The 17222-nt window shown below is 37.6% G+C and overlaps 2 protein-coding genes across 2 annotated transcripts; one reads left to right on the forward strand and one right to left on the reverse strand.

Moving 5' to 3' along the window:
* Positions 1-1365: 1365 nt before the first annotated feature.
* Positions 1366-6075, reverse strand: LOC150105287 (progranulin-like). Its single transcript, XM_090394065.1, has 3 exons — positions 5948-6075; positions 4558-4661; positions 1366-1894 (listed from the first exon to the last, which is right to left on the reverse strand). The coding sequence occupies exons 2-3, from the start codon at positions 4640-4642 to the stop codon at positions 1575-1577; spliced, it is 405 nt and encodes a 134-aa protein (XP_090250191.1). The 5' UTR covers positions 4643-4661; positions 5948-6075; the 3' UTR covers positions 1366-1574.
* Positions 6076-12447: 6372 nt separating this feature from the next.
* Positions 12448-15496, forward strand: LOC150105288 (progranulin-like). Its single transcript, XM_090394668.1, has 3 exons — positions 12448-12585; positions 12895-13005; positions 14992-15496. The coding sequence occupies exons 2-3, from the start codon at positions 12915-12917 to the stop codon at positions 15309-15311; spliced, it is 411 nt and encodes a 136-aa protein (XP_090250794.1). The 5' UTR covers positions 12448-12585; positions 12895-12914; the 3' UTR covers positions 15312-15496.
* Positions 15497-17222: the final 1726 nt, after the last annotated feature.

Below are 17222 nucleotides of genomic sequence, written 5' to 3' on the forward strand. Positions count from 1 at the left end.
TGTAAACTGGAGGCAGACAGCTCCACCTTTAGTCAATCATTGATAGTTGACTCGAAACTATCAGTGATTTTTAATTAGCATCCGGGGAGAAGAATACGATAGATAACTGTAAGCCTAACGCTGTATGTTATGGTCTGAAATAGTATACTGCTCAAAACAATTAGGGGATATCAGCTAACGCCTTTCTGTTCCCGTATAAGGTAGGCCAGGCCATTTTAGCCATGTCTAACTTTTGGAGACTGAGTGGGCAGTTCAATCTCCACTAGTAGCAATCAGAGATAGCTGGTCCAATTCTATCACTAATTAAGAGGCATGCAGTGAAGAGGTGGATCAACAAGTGTCGCCATCTCGTGGTCCCTAACCCTCACAGAATATTTTTAATGTCTGAAATAGTGTGGGTGCTACGGTCTATTTTCTTGAATTTACGGTACCAAAAACCCGCTTGCCCGTGCCAGAGATCGACTAACTTGAGAACCCGTCGAAAAAAGGCTTAGGGGATATTCTTGTTAACATTATTTCACACTAAAATGTATAATTTGTTAAATTTGTAATAACTTTGGATTATTTAAACAATATCTCATCAATTATACCCTATCCATAAGTAAGAAATATTTATTCATGTATAAAGTACCCAATAGTTATAATTATTTGCAGAAATGTGTTATTATCCGAAAGAAACTAAAATATTCCTAATTGTTTTTAGCAGTGTATGTTTTACGGACGTTTTTCAGTACGGGAATTAAAAACACCTTTTCGCAAGAAAGGTGCGAAGTTTCTTTTCAAGAATCTTCATATTAAATGGCGTAAAATAATAATTCGCATACTGTTTAACTGCTTTCATTTTATAAAGTTAAATTAAAATTGAACAGCTTTAAGAAACTATATCCATTCCTTTTTCACATGTCGTTTGCGTTGTAAGATATATTTCTTTACTTAGCGAGCAAAGCTCTGACATTTTCATTAGCCACTTAAGACATACTCTTGCTTTATTGTTTTGTAACTAATCTTCAAATAAAAAGTCATTATAAATGTTCTTCGAATTGCAGACGGGAATCGAACCGAGGTAATTTCAAGTGCATTACTAAAGCGCTGTTGTACGAAGCATGGGATGAATTCTTTTGTAATTAACTACAGGATTCCTTTCCTGAAATTCATATGAAAACATTCTCAAGTTATGTCATGATCACAAACACTTTTCCACACCAGTGCAATACCGTAAACATTTCACGAGACGTGTGTTGATCTCGTGAGAAAGTAATTCCATTACTTTAGGGTAAAGAGGATAAAAGAATGCTCAGCGAGTTTTAAAAGAAACTCAAGTCCTTTTAAGTGTTCCTCCTTTCGAATAACATCCACACGATCAGATTCACTTTAGCCACATTTATTTTTAATCAGATACACATTTGATTAATTACAACTAGTAGATTAAATGAGGATTATCTCTACAAGAAAAGTAATTTTTTTGTTTGCAAAAGTATTTTAAAATGTAAAAATCAGGGAACCTTTCTCTGCAATTAAATATTGAAATCAATCAAACAATCTCCCGTGGTGGGTAGATCTCCAGTCTTCTCTCCTCAGCGACACCAGAATGTCCAGAAGCAGGTTTTACCAGGAGGACAGCACGTCAAACCCCCAGGACAGCAGACGCCGTTCGGAATGGGACATCCGCACCAGTTGCTGTACGATCCTGGAGCCATCACTGGCATGGCTTTGAGAGTGGACTCTACGAGGGGAGTGATGGGTTCACGAGGTTTTCCTGGAGCATCGCAAGTACCGGCAATTGTGTTGCAGGTGGTACCTTCAGGACAACAATATTTGGCGTTTTCGCAACAGACGGCATTGGGATGGACACAACAGCCACGATTCAGATCGTCAGGATGGCACATGGTCGAGCCTATAAACGGAAACAAATATACTCTTGAACTATAACTGAATGAAATTCTAAATAAATCTACTAACAAGTGTACTGATGGATTTACTTGTTAGACTATGCTGCCGTGATTTATTATCCATCTAGCGTTGTTGCTGTGATATTACACATCAATTTTGATAAAATTAAAGCCGTGGTTTGGATCGAATCTCATTACTACTGTAGTGTTCTAAGTATTACACAACGAAATTTTCGAATATTTAACTTCATAGTGAGTCTACAATTTCGTTATTCAAGAGATCTGGTCTTATATTCTTTAATGTAATGTTTAAAGTTCTTTTTTTTGAAAAAAAAAAAGAAAGAAAGAAAGAAAGGTCGGGAACTTAACATATTGTTTCAGCATCAATAAATTTGAGTACAGAAAAGAAAACGATTTTCTTTTTAAAAACTCGAAGTTATAATAATCAAACTTGGGTGTTCTGTGTCTTTATTAAGGTTCAATAAGAAAAAGGGGGCATGTTAGAAATGGTTGCCTCAAATTCCTGATTGTATTCTCGCTTTTTTATTTTAATTGTGATTCCCAGTATCCATGGATGTTTGTAGAAGTCTTTAGACATAAAATAGATTTAATAGTTGATGTAAGACTACTTCTCTGCATATTGAAAGCCTGAAGAGGCTTTGAAAATTACCTTTTTAGTCTGTAAGTAAGAGTGTCACTCTCAGTCCTTCATTATTCCCATCTTTTTCACACATCCAGATGGCGCCACTAATATTATCAATAGAAGAAAATTTAATCTTCTGCATCATCCTTCCCCTCTAATCTTTGCTGATATTAGAATATGCCGAATATAAGCAGACATCCAGTGCCTACCTCCAATAATAAAATAATAATAATAATACCTCGATTTAATCCATTTTGTGTGCTTTCTTCGCTTTTTCCTACTTAGCTGTCATTTTTTCCAAAGCATGGAAGCAAGCCAATATGCAGCCACTATTCCTGCATATTGCACATAAGTATACACACACGCACCCACTTTCATCACCCACCTCTGAACCTCAGCTAAAGACCTTTGAAATACATTCGGGTGGGTTTATCATACATTATGCGAATGAGTTCTTCCTCTTCTTCTAGAGCCCTGCGTACCATTGACGAACCCGTTCACAGCAATGCATGGTGACTTGGGAGAGCCTGATGACTTTAGTGATTTATAATAGCGAAAGGGGCGTGAGGGAAAATCATTCGCTTAACTGAAAGGCTTTCTCGCTTCAGACTTTCCTAGCATGAAACCGACTCTTCTATGCTTTCAACTGTCTTCTTTCTCCTTCATATGAATGCCATCTTTTCGTTGAGAACTACGTGTATTATCGCTCCCAAATGGTCTACGCATCAATATTAGTCATACACAATGCTTTAAATATTAATTTTCTAGTCATTCTTCAATGAGATCAGGACATTGTAATTAACTTCCGTATAATTAAAACAGAGTTCTGCATTATTTCTTCTAGAAAAAAAGATCCCACCTTTCTTCCTCTTACCCTAAATAATGCCGAGGTCTCCAAACAAGATTAGACTTCTTTTCTTGGAATTACTTACAGCTGTAGTCTTCCTTGCACTAAACATCATATCCAAGCTTTTCAGTCTATAAAAATGTGTCCACTTGTAAAACTGCTAACCCCATCTCATCTCATCCCGTCTCTTTGTACACGTTAGGCTTAATGTCCTATTACGGTCAAATTGCAGGTCATTACGCTTCATAACTGGGCTTCACAGAAACATGATTAATTTTTGAATACGGTGGTTAATCCTACACATACGCATACTGCACAGTATGCGTTTCTGTCCATTGTGTGTGTGTGTGTGCTCTCTAGTCAGTTTGTTTGTGTTGCAGAATGAAAGAAGAAAAAGAAACGAGTTCAGGGAGTTCCTGTTTTTCGAATAAATAAATTCGAAAAACTCATTACTTTCTAGATCGGACTCGAACGTAGGCCTTTCCAACCCAACTAATTATCAATGTCAACTGAATTACGATAGTTTGTTAGCACAAAGCACATCTCATAACTTCTAATCTTACAGCTATGGTCTTATTACGGGTAATGCGCTAAAATTCTCTAATAATCCTTGCTGCCTCCCCGAAGAGGGAATATTCTATTACTTCATCAATCACCTCTTTTATAGTCTTATTCCACTTGACATTGACAAGTGGAATGAATTTGCTTCCACTGACGTCGAATTGAACCTCTGTCTACAGTTCGAGATAGCTGGTGTTTCTTTTAATTCTTTCAATCCCTTCGCCGCTGACCTTTGCACAGTCTTCTTCAATGATAAAATCTCCATCTAGCTGCTGAAACAGAAAATTAATATGTTTAGTGTCTTTTTTGCAGCTATCGATAATCTTGTCGTATATTAGTAATCACGACATGATATGTTGCCAACCTTTTGTGGGAAGATTAGAGTTAAAAAATGTACAAGCACTATTGAAACACTTACAGTCCACTTTCGTGTATTTGTTCTAAAGATATTTTTACCTCTTTCTAGTCAACAGACCGTTTTCTGAAAAATCATCAAATACAAAGATCTAAATATCAGAAGGACTCATCGTTCAAAAGAATATAAATCAAGCAGCTTAACTGATTGGGATTATGTAAACATTAATTTAAGGAATAAATATAGCTGAATTAGCACTCACCATCGGAACATTGGTTCTCGCCTCTGGGGAGCACGTTCCCTTGTGCAATCACACACAGAATAGCTAACACAGCAGTAGCCAGCATCGTGACGTATTAAGAAAATCTGAAAAAAGCATCTGGTGTTAAAAAAATACATAAAATACAACTTATTTGGTGTGTGTGTGTGTGTGTATCATAATCATTGAAATCTTTAACATCAAAATTTTAAATTGGGCTGGAGAAGAAGAAATTGGTTTTACTGGATTCCAATCACGGTCCTATCGTCTGACACGGGGAATCTCAGGCTTACTTGAGAAAGGCAAGAACATTTCCTCACAACCTTGACTTTGGAAAAGTTTTTGGTTTCATGACAACGGGTGACACGTCATAAAAATAAACCGTTTCTGGTATTTCGTGATACTTTGTTTAGTTAATTTGCATTCTAACAGACAGTGATTATAATTATTAAGAACTGACCTCTGTCGATCTCCTTCGATTTTAAAACGAATGCAAATAAGAAAATGAATACAATCACAACAAATGTTCAGGTTCTAATAGTTTTCTAGCGTATTGGCATCATAGCAGCAGAACTTAGGGCATATTTTGCGAATGTATCCTGCAGTTTATTTGTAGTCATTACAACCTAATTTGACTAATTATGGCAGTGAAATGATTCGATCAAAACATAACTGAGATTAATGGAAAAATTAAGATGCCATCAAAAAGTTCCAAATTTCAGTGAAATGCGTCATGAAAAGGACGAATATTTTTTATGCCCACTAGAACAAAACGAATGTAATAAATACTTATTGCGGCATTTGTAGTGCTTTTCTCAGCAGGCATGGAGTATGTTTGTACAACACCAAGGGAAAACCTTGGGAAGGAATTATAAGGGAAAGAACTCTACACCATTTTAAAACAGGAAACTGATTTCGCTTTTGTTTTAATGATTCGATTTTCTTGTGTTTTCCTTAAAATATAAAATGAAGAATTATTTTAGCATTGCTAATTTGATGACATTGTAGGGTCCAAATGGCTTTACAATATCACTACAACGATACATGCAATGGAAAGAGGAGATGAAAAATACGACAAACGTACTGGAAACAAAAAAAAAACTTCGAACCAGTCTTGAAAGTGAAAGAAGCTTAGAAGCTTAAAAATAACAAAAGAATTTTAAAATCAGCAGTGATATATTGTAAATACATTTGTTGAAGACTATCATTGGGTAGATGAAGGGGGTTTATTCAAAATATCTCTGCCAATCAGATCCTATGTTTTAAACACCTCATTTAACACTCTTAGTAAACTGCGCATTGAAGTTACAACTATGCAGATTACTATCATAAGTGAAAAAAACGCTTAATTTTTCCATAAATCACCTCAATATTACACGAATATTTCACTTACTTGCGCTGAGGGATCAGGATTACTAAATGGCTTCAAGTTTCGGCAATTCTTGGAATAAAATCCCACCCTTCGACACCAGGTTATATAGGCCGAAGTAGCTCGGTAACCTTCACGGTTATCTGAGTGCTGCGTGATATATTTATCTGCATCGAATTAAAAAAGAGCTTTTAGATTCTAATTTCAATTCTGTTTACTCTCTTCTTAACTTCCTTGATAAGATCGTTCATTATATTCGTCCCTGAAATCTTAACTTCTATTTTGGGAACCTTTGCAAGCCATAAAATATGTAAAAAGAGATAAGAGTAGAAAAATGGCATCAATTAGATAAATATTTCGTTGCCACCCATTTCGGGGGGATTTTCTCAGTGGTCAATGCATTGGCAACAGATGGGCTGCTGAATCACCTCATTATCTACCAGATGCAAAATAAGCGACAAACAAGGAAGTAAACATAACGACCATTGGGCGCGTTCTAATCTTCGTTGTTAGCAAAAGAAAGGGAAACCGACTCTTCATGCAGAGAGAGACGTTGCACAATGTGGTGACATTATAATGATGATAAGAAAACACATCGCTCTGGTATTCATTTCCTAAATTAAAGCTCTATTGAATGGTTTAGCATTTTGATGACATTTATTCGATTATTTACCAGCGAAACGAAAATTTGACAACCTGAGTATAATACGAAGTCCCAAACACATTACTGCGCTTTCCAAATACTGTCCGTAAATGACCCGCTGCCTTCTGTTCGGGTGGAAGGAAAAGTCTTGTGTTTTGCTACAGCAGGCAGTTCTCAGCAGTGAATTGTATTGTCTTGGGGGGGGGGGGGGGTTATTATGTTATTTTGAATGTGTGACAAGAGAATTTGGCAAAATATCTTGTTAAATTCGCTCGAGTATAGTTTAAAAAATAAATAAATAAATAAAGGGAAACCCCCTCCCCTTTCTGTTACCACATTGGAAAGTGGTGATTACCTAACAGTTGCCAAGAGATCGATAACAATATTCCACTAAAAATTCCCATAACTTCCTCAGTTGCTTTTCGTACTCTCATAGGAACTTGGATGTCGCTAAGTCTGTAGGAAAAGACTTCATATGGTCGATTTTGGTCGCAAAATGGACGAACATTTTAGGCCATTTTTTCACTGGATTCCAGTTAACCGATGATTTGCTTGGAGAGCAGAGATTTTTCTCCAGGAAAAAACTGTGGTTTTTAATTCCCACTGCAGTAAATTTGACGGTTGTATAGTTTGTCGGGTGGTCAGTTGGTAGTTTGGAATACACCGAAGCAATCAATGCTTTGAAGCAGACTGTTATGTTCAGTAAATGCTCGTGTTCTTCTAACCGTTTCATCTCTTTTGCAAGACAAAAAGTCCTGAGTTTCCAGGGGGATAAAAAAACTCTGTTACCGTAAGAAATTAGGTAACTGACGTTCATTTCAAGATCCCTTATAGATAGCTTTTCATCTGAACTTGATTCTTCATGTCTTATACAGAATTCGATCGAAAGTCATTTCAACCAAAGGGCATGTCGACCCATTGAGGCTCAATTAAATCAATGGTGAACACAAATAAATGATAGCCAGGATTCGAATCATCACCTCCGATCTGATGTGCTCAACAGAACAAACTCGACTATTGTGAAAGATGGAAATAAATAAGAACTGAAAAAAGACAACCTAATCCCTTTGAGGGATGAAAAAGGATTATTATTTACTTGGGTTCTCGGATGTTTACGGAACTTCTGGGGGAAATAAAATCTGAAGCAATTAAAATCATTTCATTACAGAGTACAGAAAATGTTAGAAGTTATTTAAGTTCTGAGTAGAGTAGAAAGGATAGCTGCATAGTTCAATCCAACTCAGATCCCATCCATAGCTTCCGATGGCGGTACTCTCCATTCTCTTTTTCATTTGACCAACTTGATATCTTAAGCTACTATACAACAGCACCTTAAACATTGATCATAGATTAACGTATAGCTGTGTGTTCCATTGGCATGAACACATCCATTGTCTCCTCTGCATCAAATCAAAGTGTTATTTGTCTCCTCAGACACTACTTATCACTTGTACGATTCTTAATACTAAATAAATCCAACACCCGCCCCATCTTGGAATATTGTTCTCACATTTAGAGTGGCGCACGAAAATTCTCCCTGACCATTTGCAACGCCGTCCAGAAGAGGGGAGGGGAGGTATCCGAATAAATGGTGACATTTCTCTCTCTCTCTCTCTCTCTCTCTCTCTCTCTCTCTCTCTCTCTCTCTCTCTCTCTCTCTCTCTCTCTCTCACACACACACACACACACACACACACACACAGAGCATCTGTGTGTGTGTGGATATTGGCACCCAGTTACGCGAATATCTAGTGGCGGATTTCTAAAAACAGCAACACATGCGTTCCGAATTTTTGTTGTTAACTGCTTTCTCTTTTTTGTATAATAATCGTATGTGAATGTTACCGAGCGGCTTTTTTACTCTCTTGCATAGACTGCCTTTTAGAGCATAACTGTTAAGGATATTCTCATTTATTTAGGAATTTCAGTGCTTGTCCCTGCTTTCTGGGTGTTTTTGTTTTGTGTGTGTGTGTGTGTGTGTATTCTGTGACCAAGAATTTGAGGCTCTCGTATAAAGTTATCGGCTCATTTATTTTAACTAATACGTCGCAATTTATTTTTCATAAGGTTATCAGCAATGCTTTCGTACAATGAGAGTAGATGCGTTTGTCTGGTGAGTTTTGCAATGTGTGGGAGAAGTAGAAATTCTAGTGTAGAACGGAGTTGCGATAAAGCAGTGGTCAGCAATATTGGTGGTGATTACTCGTGACATGTGTATCTATTGATAGGAGCACGTATGCTGATGTGATCTATGCACAATTGTGTTAATTATTTCTTTTCTTGAGGGATTTTATGGTCATCTTTATGTTGTACTGGCTTAAGATGTCTGGATATGTGTTTGTGGTAGAAGAGCCACGGTCCAGGATATTTATATTGATGTCATTTATGAGAATGAGCTTGTCTGTTGTACGATTGTTGAGGACATTTACCCATGTTTCTAGTTCGTAGAATCTGAGAGGTTTGAATCTCTGGGATGTGTATATAACGTCCACCATACATTTGAGGGTATGTCTGTCGTTATGTGATTTCCATGAGTACTGTTTCTGCATGTTCTAAAGTGGTTAAGTGCACAGTGTGACACACTAAGGTCTTAATCATGCTCTATCCCCCCTTTAGTGTGGTCGAAACTGGATTTAGGACTTACGTATCTGAATCTCTGAGAGAAACTTCGGTCATGATCAGAACATCAATATTTCTTAGGATGTTAATGAGAAGTGCTGTCAGTGTAAGACAATAGTTCTTTAAGCTCCTATATCATTGTGTAAGATAGGTTCAGAATGTGTATACATATTGTCTATCTGCAGTACGGGGCAAGCAAAACGAAACAAAACAGTGCCGAATAATTACAATAATGTATGTTATGGAATAAACAGGCTTATTAACAAAGAAATGTTTACACTTGATGATATGTACATCCACGTGTCTGTGAAATCTCGGTCGAAGAAAGCATTAACGATGGTAGATTACATTCTAGAAATGGGTACCTTGTCTTTCAAGATAGAATTCTTAGCGCGTGCGAAGGTTCTCTGTCAACTTGGAGAACACGGATTGGGACAGCTGCTGGTGTAATTTTGTTCCTTAATTAATCAAGGTTTGAAGGCCGGTCACGGTGGAATACCCATTCCTTCAACATACCCCAAACGAAGACATCGAGTGATGTGAGATCAGGAGAACGTGAAGGGTTCTGATAAATAGGCTCTAGAACGACGATGTGTGACAGGTTGCTACGTCCTGTTGGAATACCCGTGCACGAAATGGAATGATTTTTGCTCGACACATCCTATGCAAATTCTGCGTTAACGGAACCAACACATTCTCGATGTAGCGTTCGCTATTCAAGGTCACCGTTACACCACCCTATTCAGTGAGGTAGGACCCAATTGCGTCATGGTCCGAAACCGCACAGCATGGTGTGATCTTCTCGCTGTGAAGAGGTTTCTCTTGAACAAATTCGGGTCTCGAGAAACCAAGAAACCTCAAGGTTCGTCTGGTTACAATACCGCTTAGATGGAAATGCGTTTCGTCCGAGAAGCAGACATTATGGGGAAAGGAAAGGTCTTCGTACACATTGGCCATCACGCGTGCACACAATTCCCGCAGTGCAGAGTAATCCGTTGCTGTTAAACACTGACCCTCCTGGATGACGTAGGAGAAGGCCACAGCTCCTTAAGGATTCTCTGTAGTGACCGTCTCGGTATCCAAAGTTTTACCGTTGTTCCGAGTTGACTGCGTTTCGGAGACTGTATCACGTTCTCCAGCAGACGCCCGTGATTCTCATTCGTGTTAACAGTTCGTGGTCTCCCCGAATGCCCTTACATTGCGCAAAGCATTCCCGGTAAGTCAGAACTTTCGATTAAGGCAGTGTTTCGCAACGTTTTTTGGATCATGCCACACCTCAACGTCTCAAAGATCTTGATGCATATTGCCCTCCAAAATATTCAGATTGCCCCCCCCTGTGGGGCGCACGCCCCACGCTGATAAACACTGGATTAAGGCAATGATGACATCATGGCTTAGGATACGAGTACGCAAACGACGAACAAACTACTCACATACATATCAGCTTGGACCATTTGCTCAACCCACTTCGTGTGAACGAAAATAATGTCCCACAATAAACGTCTTTCCTTCCGACTTCAATCCAACTTCAACCCCATTGCGACAACTAAGTGTAATGGCGTAGACTCTACATGTGCATGCAGTCGAATGGCATCTCTCATAGCGTGTGTACTGAAGCGAGTGTTGAAGTTCAGTACCTTTTTTTTTTAGCCTTATAGCACGTATTAACATATTTGAAAATATCCGAGCTAATATTTCCCTGTTGAATATGTTCGCCGAGATTTACGGTAAAAGTTCAAGAGGGATAAGAGGTTAAGCACTTCACTGCGAAACTGGTAAGGTCAGAGTCACGTGATATTACGTAAATGCGAGTATTTTCATCCTTTGTCATAAACTGCTGTGACTCAATCCACAGAAATTTATAATTTTTTATGTTTTGTTTTAACTCGCTTGATGCAGTAGATTTTTGAAGTATCGACTTCAAAAATCCACTGCATCGATTATCGATTATAATCGATTATATATCGATTTAAATGGTATCGACTAATAATGAAGAATATTACTAATATAATAGCAGTGATCACAGAGAACCATAAAAACTGTTTATTTCCTAATTTATTATTTACACCCAGAGTTACAACGAACCTTCGTAGTTCAGTCAGTAGCTCCAAAGCCCTGTGGTTGGAAAGACCTGGGTTCGATTCCCGTCCGTAACGTGGGGAACCTTGATCTGGTCTCTTTCGACGAAATGTGATTTAGCCGGTCTCATACTGAGATACGGGGTTTTTCACCTAGACACTCGGGTTTTCGTCCGTCAGAACAGGCAAACCGTCCTCGTGAACCCCCGCATCTACAGACATAGGACACACCTAGAATAAGGATTGATCGACCTATTCCATGGGATTCACGGTTACGCGGGAGCGTAAATCAGGAGAGTTACACCATATGTTAGATGCCCAAGCAGAGCTACTTATCCTTCATTAATTAATTAATAGCATTCATCTTACGTACTGCACAGTGGATGATGGAAGCCACCAATATTGCCAACAACGCCTTCTAAAAACAAAGACACTGAGCAACAATACCTCAGACCAATCACGTGTTCAACAATATTGCTTTGCATGTCCGTGTTCTTGAATCCCCTTTCAGACTCGTAAAGACTATAGGTCTGCTGTGAATCCTTTCCTGATGTTTCTCAGATATCTCAAGATTAAAGTATCGATGCATCTTTTGTGCACTTTCTTTTTCACGTGGATATTTTATTCTGATTATCCCCCCAAAAAATGTCAGTCTAAGTCTGATCTGTTTGTTTAGCGTTTCGAAAGACCAGAAAAAATCCGGAATTTTGCACATCATTTATTTTTCGTACGTTAACTCTTTGATATCATGTCATGCTCCAAGAAACTTTTTCGTCAATTAGACACCCCCGAATTGTCAGCTAAGTTTTTTTTCTTATATCTTCTCTAATTTATTAACAATTCCAATAATTATTGGATTACGATTCGCAATAAAAAAAATTCCGACTGATTTATAGCAATTATGTTAACTATAATAATCAGATCACAAACAAATATGGGATTCTGCGCTCTACTCTCCATAGCTAGCCAAAACCGAAACCAAACTCATCTCAACGAGGAAGTGCGCAATAAAAATAGATCGAAAGAAACATCATCATCATCCATTTGTTTACTTCTCACATAATAAAAGGGATTTGTTATTGTCGTTCCTTATCATATCATGCTGGAGATCAGGGAACTTGGGAAGCTGCCGAACAAAGAAAAAATAATTTATATTACACGTTGATTTTATGGTAAAACACGACCGAGATAACAAGGGGTTGTCATGGTAATTGCATTCATCATTAAAGAGATTGGCGATATAAAGGAAATTCTCTCCGCTTGATTTTATTCGTAACTCAAAGATCTTTCTGCGACTCTGCTTAGTGAATTCTTCAGTGAAGGTACGTATTGCAAACTATTCATCGAAATTTCTCTCTCTCTCTCTCTCTCTCTGTTCAGAAAATATTAGTAACATTGCTAGTTTTTGAAAAATGTTATAAGATATATATATATATCCTAAAATATATCTCGAAATAGCTACTCTATGGAGCTGCTTCGCCAAACGGAGCGAGTGGGACTTCTGCAGTTCTTTTTCAAGATTTACTTTGAATATAATTATATTTACTGTAGCAAATATAATTTAAATGCACATTTATTCGATATGAATTTCGGACTTCCTTATTCACAAATGGATGTTTGTATTATTTTAGATTTCTCATCCTGACATTCGATGAAGATGTTCACCTCCATTGTGTTCGCCGTGCTGTGTGTCATCGCCTCTGGCAATGTACTTCCTAAAGACAACGATGTTTGTCCCGAAGGTGAGCTGGAATCATTCGCATCTGATTGGGTAAATCACGTTGGTCGTAATTTGATAATGACAGCGTTGATTATTAATTTAAAATTATTTCATTTTAATCATTTAATCAGGAGAAAATAAATCTTGTGACACATTTTATGTCCCAAAGCGGGCAGACGGGCTTATTTAGCTCTAATATTCGAAGATATAATGCAGCGGGTCTCGATAAACCGAGACTTGGAGGGGGGGAGGGGGGGGATGTTTTCTTCGGGGACAATAGACAACTGCCGCCATCTCGTAGCTAGAAATCCGAGCACTTATTATTGTATGTAATAGCTTGAGTTTTACCGCCGGTTTTTGGAAATGCCCTTGTTAAAAAGCGAGGGTTCGAAGGGAAAATAAATAAAAAGAGTGTTCATGCGTTACAGAAAGAAATTAGTTTCCACAGGCACCTATTATTTCTTTAGAACATGTAACAATAATAATAATTTTCTTCTAAATCTTCACCTTACATACGACAACGTTTTCGATTCCATTTCAGCTCATGCAAAAGAAGGATTCGAACTTTAAACTGTGCGTACACCTTACAAAAAAAGCACCTTCGTTTCGTTACTGGGTGATGGAATAGATCACCATTTTTTCCAGTTATTTATGTGCGCATTTGTATTTCTTTTAAGCTTTATTGACCAGTGACTTGGAATTTTAATACTATCGAACTGTTGTTGGTGATCGTTACCATAATTTCATGTCTGTAATGATTTCGTTAATATATAGGGAACATAATTTGAACGTGTTATTAACATGTCAGCTCCACAATGGAGTTTGTAAACAACATGACATTTAATACCTCCCAGAAGTCGATATGTGACAGAGCTAAATGACAGCAGACGTAAACCCATCTACCAAGGCAATCGAATGGGAAAGCTGCCCTACAGAACAAACCGAAAATTATGATATCAGAGAATACGAAGTTAACTGATATACTGTATACCTACTATGACTGATTAACCTCAAAAACTTAACAACTTTTTTTTAAGCCAAAAAGAATTTCGTAATGGTTACAATTAATTGCCGAATTAAATGCTTTTTTTTTTCAGGTATACAAAATACCGTCAAATCTTGGATGAGCTGAATTTATACTTATAATTATATTAATATGTTGTTAAATTTAAAAACTAATCCATATCAATAATATACGAGAACACATATTCGGAGTCATTTTATTCGTTAAAAATTCACAAAATGTAAAAAATCCTTCGTAACTTCGATTTGTACGCAAGCCATCCATCGTTTTTTAGTTTAGGCGTAATTTCTAGTGTCGCTGTTTATCACAACAGACTTCAGTACGTACGGAAATTAACTCTTCGTCTATTAATTGATGCATGCGCACGGACACACAAAGTACGACATGGTCAAAGCCTATTCTCTCTCTCTCTCTCTCTCTCTCTCTCTCTCTCTCTCTCTCTCTCTCTCTCTCTGGTTCTCTATAGCAGTCCCATCCAAGTAAATGTAAACAGGAAATTCCTGTACAGTTGGATTGAGCGATCAGCGCATTTAAAGACGAGGCTGTTTGCTTGATGGCACTGCGGATATGGTTTCTCCTAAATGGCTACAATCGCGAACCGAGAACATCTGTTGATATTCCTCGTATGCACACCAATCAGCCTTGGCATCGACACAGATCACTTATGTCTGGTGGGTGTCCATAGTTCTCAGGCTCTGTAACTTTAAAATCTACAGATCGGCTTCACTTTTTTTTTAAATTACGTCACTCTGTTCGTATATTCAAAATCATTTAATAATTCACTAAGAATGTTTATGTAAAAAACGAAATCAGGAAGTTCAGGACGGCTGGTCCAGTGCCGTATCATAATCGTTCTCTGTACCATCCCCCATCAAAATAAAACAGATTTTTTTTTTCATTCCTTGCTTCTGATAAAAATATAAAATCAAATAACCGATGTTATTTGAAAAGTAAATCAGCTTGCGTATTTGTTTCCGTTTATAGGCTCGACCATCTGCCATCCTGACGATCTGAATCGAGGCTGTTGTGTCCATCCCAATGCCGTCTGCTGCGAAAACGCAAAATATTGTTGTCCCGAAGGTACCACCTGCAACACAATTGCCGGTACTTGCGATGCTCCAGGAAAACCTCGTGAACCGATCACTCCCCTCGTAGAGTCCGCCCTCAAAGCCATGCCAGTGATGGCTCCAGGATCGTACAGCAACTGGTGCGGATGTCCCATTCCAAACGGCGTCTGCTGTCCTGGGGGTTTGACGTGCTGTCCTCCTGGTAAAACCTGCTTCTGGACATTCTGGTGTCGCTGATGAGAGAAGACTGGAGATCTTCTCTCATCAGCGGGAGATTGTTTGATTGATTTCGATATTTAATTCGATTTAAATAATTATGTCATATTTTACAGATCAGTTGCGTAATTGTCTAATCAATCTTCCCAATGAAATATTCATCTTCAATTGTAATATTTCTTAAAAATAAATTATGGTGCAATAAATTGTCATTGTGTTCTTTAATCAGTAGCAATACTTTCAACCAATACGGGATAGAATTAGAGAAAAAGTGTGATGCATTCCTACCTACAGACGCTGAATTACTGTAGTAGATGAAGATGGCAAACATACGTCGTGATTCGGAATACACTTCATTAAAATTAATTGTAAATCGAAATAACTGCATTAGTTTATTTATTTTCTTCTTAAAATATCTACGTCATTCCTTTGACATTTAAATATTGATTCACTAAACAAAATTGAAATGAATTTGTGTAAATACACATCGTGCGTTAGAAATGTGAATAATTAACCAAATATTACTTGCGCAGCTCTTACCAGCAAGAACTGCGCGAGAGCTACAGTAAAAATTATTAGCGCATAAATGAAGAGAAGTTTATCTGTAATGTATTCCCAAATATAATTTTAATCTATTCCGTTAGTTATAAACAACAAATATGCTTGATCATCGAGTCTGTGACGTCGATGCTATTCGGTTAAATGCTGTTTAGGACGCGAGAGATCTTTATAAAAGCATTTCCAGTGAAGGTAAGTTAACCAGTGGGCGTCGTCCAAGGTGACAGGGTTACATCCTACCTTAAGAACTTGGAGATTATTTCATACAAAACCTACGAACTAACGCGAAAAACAAACTCATCTAAGACATAATTATACTGGTCTTATCGCCTTAGTTACTTATTCTTGTAGGATGTAAAAGCGACAGATAAAATAAAATGAATTAAAGGCAAACGTCAAGAATCTTAAATGAAATTTGCCTACAACTGATCTCTTGCCTGTCACTTTATCATCGTCCTGTCGAAAAACAAACTGATCTGAGACATAATTATACTTTATATATTCAAGAGACGTTCAATTTGGGGTTGCTGTTTGCAATCAGTCAGCAAGATAATGATAGACTGATATCAACTCTCTTTAAATTTATGAAAGTATTGACTTGTTTATAGGGATTTTATGAATAAAACCAGAGATTTAAAACTTTGTACCCTATACGTTGAGATATGTTACTGCAACATATGTGAAAACTGTCCTCCAAAATAACTAGTAATTCCTATTTTTTTAATGTGAACTTTATTATCTCGTAATTCTACATGTTTACAAGATCCATTAGAGTAATGAGTAATTTGATACTTCCACAAAGTAAACACTTTTAAGTAAGAAGTCAGATTATGAATATACATATAATTTCAAAATTATTTTGATTCATTCAAGTATTAATAATCGTATGAATTTATAGAAACACAGACTTAGGAATGTGAAATTCATTACAATTACATAATACTAAGTGAGTTCATTTTTTGTATATCTGGTAGTAATACATGAAATTCCGTGCTAAGCGTTCAGACTAATTTCACTCAAATCAGAAACTCGTTTCAGCTAAAGCAGTTGCTTCATTTGCGATCTGCACTTTAAGCACACTGCAGCGATAACCAGGAAGACAGCATATGTGGCCCGCAGCTCAACATTCTCCTATGGAACATCCACACCAATACGTTCCTGGTGCACTCATCAGCTTGGCTCGAACCGGATCAGAAACAAGAGGAGAAAGTTTCTCGCTAGGCTGACCATCGGCATCGCAAGTGCCAGCGGTTATGTGCAGGCGAGAACATAATTAAGGACAGCAAGAGTCAGAGTTTACACAGCACGCAGCATTGGGATGGATGCAGCAGGCTTTATACAAGTGGGTGCGCTCGCATTTTTTGAAATTGCGAG

Source organism: Typopeltis vanoorti, chromosome 6 (assembly GCF_054136105.1).
Source record: "Typopeltis vanoorti isolate ZY-2024b chromosome 6, IOZ_Tvanoo_1.0, whole genome shotgun sequence".
Classification (NCBI taxonomy): Eukaryota; Metazoa; Arthropoda; class Arachnida; order Uropygi; family Thelyphonidae; genus Typopeltis; species Typopeltis vanoorti.

What these genes read in the sequence shown, in the direction of transcription:
- LOC150105287 (XM_090394065.1), bottom strand. Translation starts at nt 4,642, where the DNA reads ATGCTGGCTACTGCTGTGTTAGCTATTCTGTGTGTGATTGCACAAGGG. An exon ending in CGAGAACCAATGTTCCGATG is followed by an intron (nt 1,895 to 4,557) that starts GTGAGTGCTAAT and finishes TTCCGTTTATAG; the next exon opens with GCTCGACCATGTGCCATCCT.
- LOC150105288 (XM_090394668.1), top strand. Translation starts at nt 12,915, where the DNA reads ATGAAGATGTTCACCTCCATTGTGTTCGCCGTGCTGTGTGTCATCGCC. An exon ending in CAACGATGTTTGTCCCGAAG is followed by an intron (nt 13,006 to 14,991) that starts GTGAGCTGGAAT and finishes TTCCGTTTATAG; the next exon opens with GCTCGACCATCTGCCATCCT.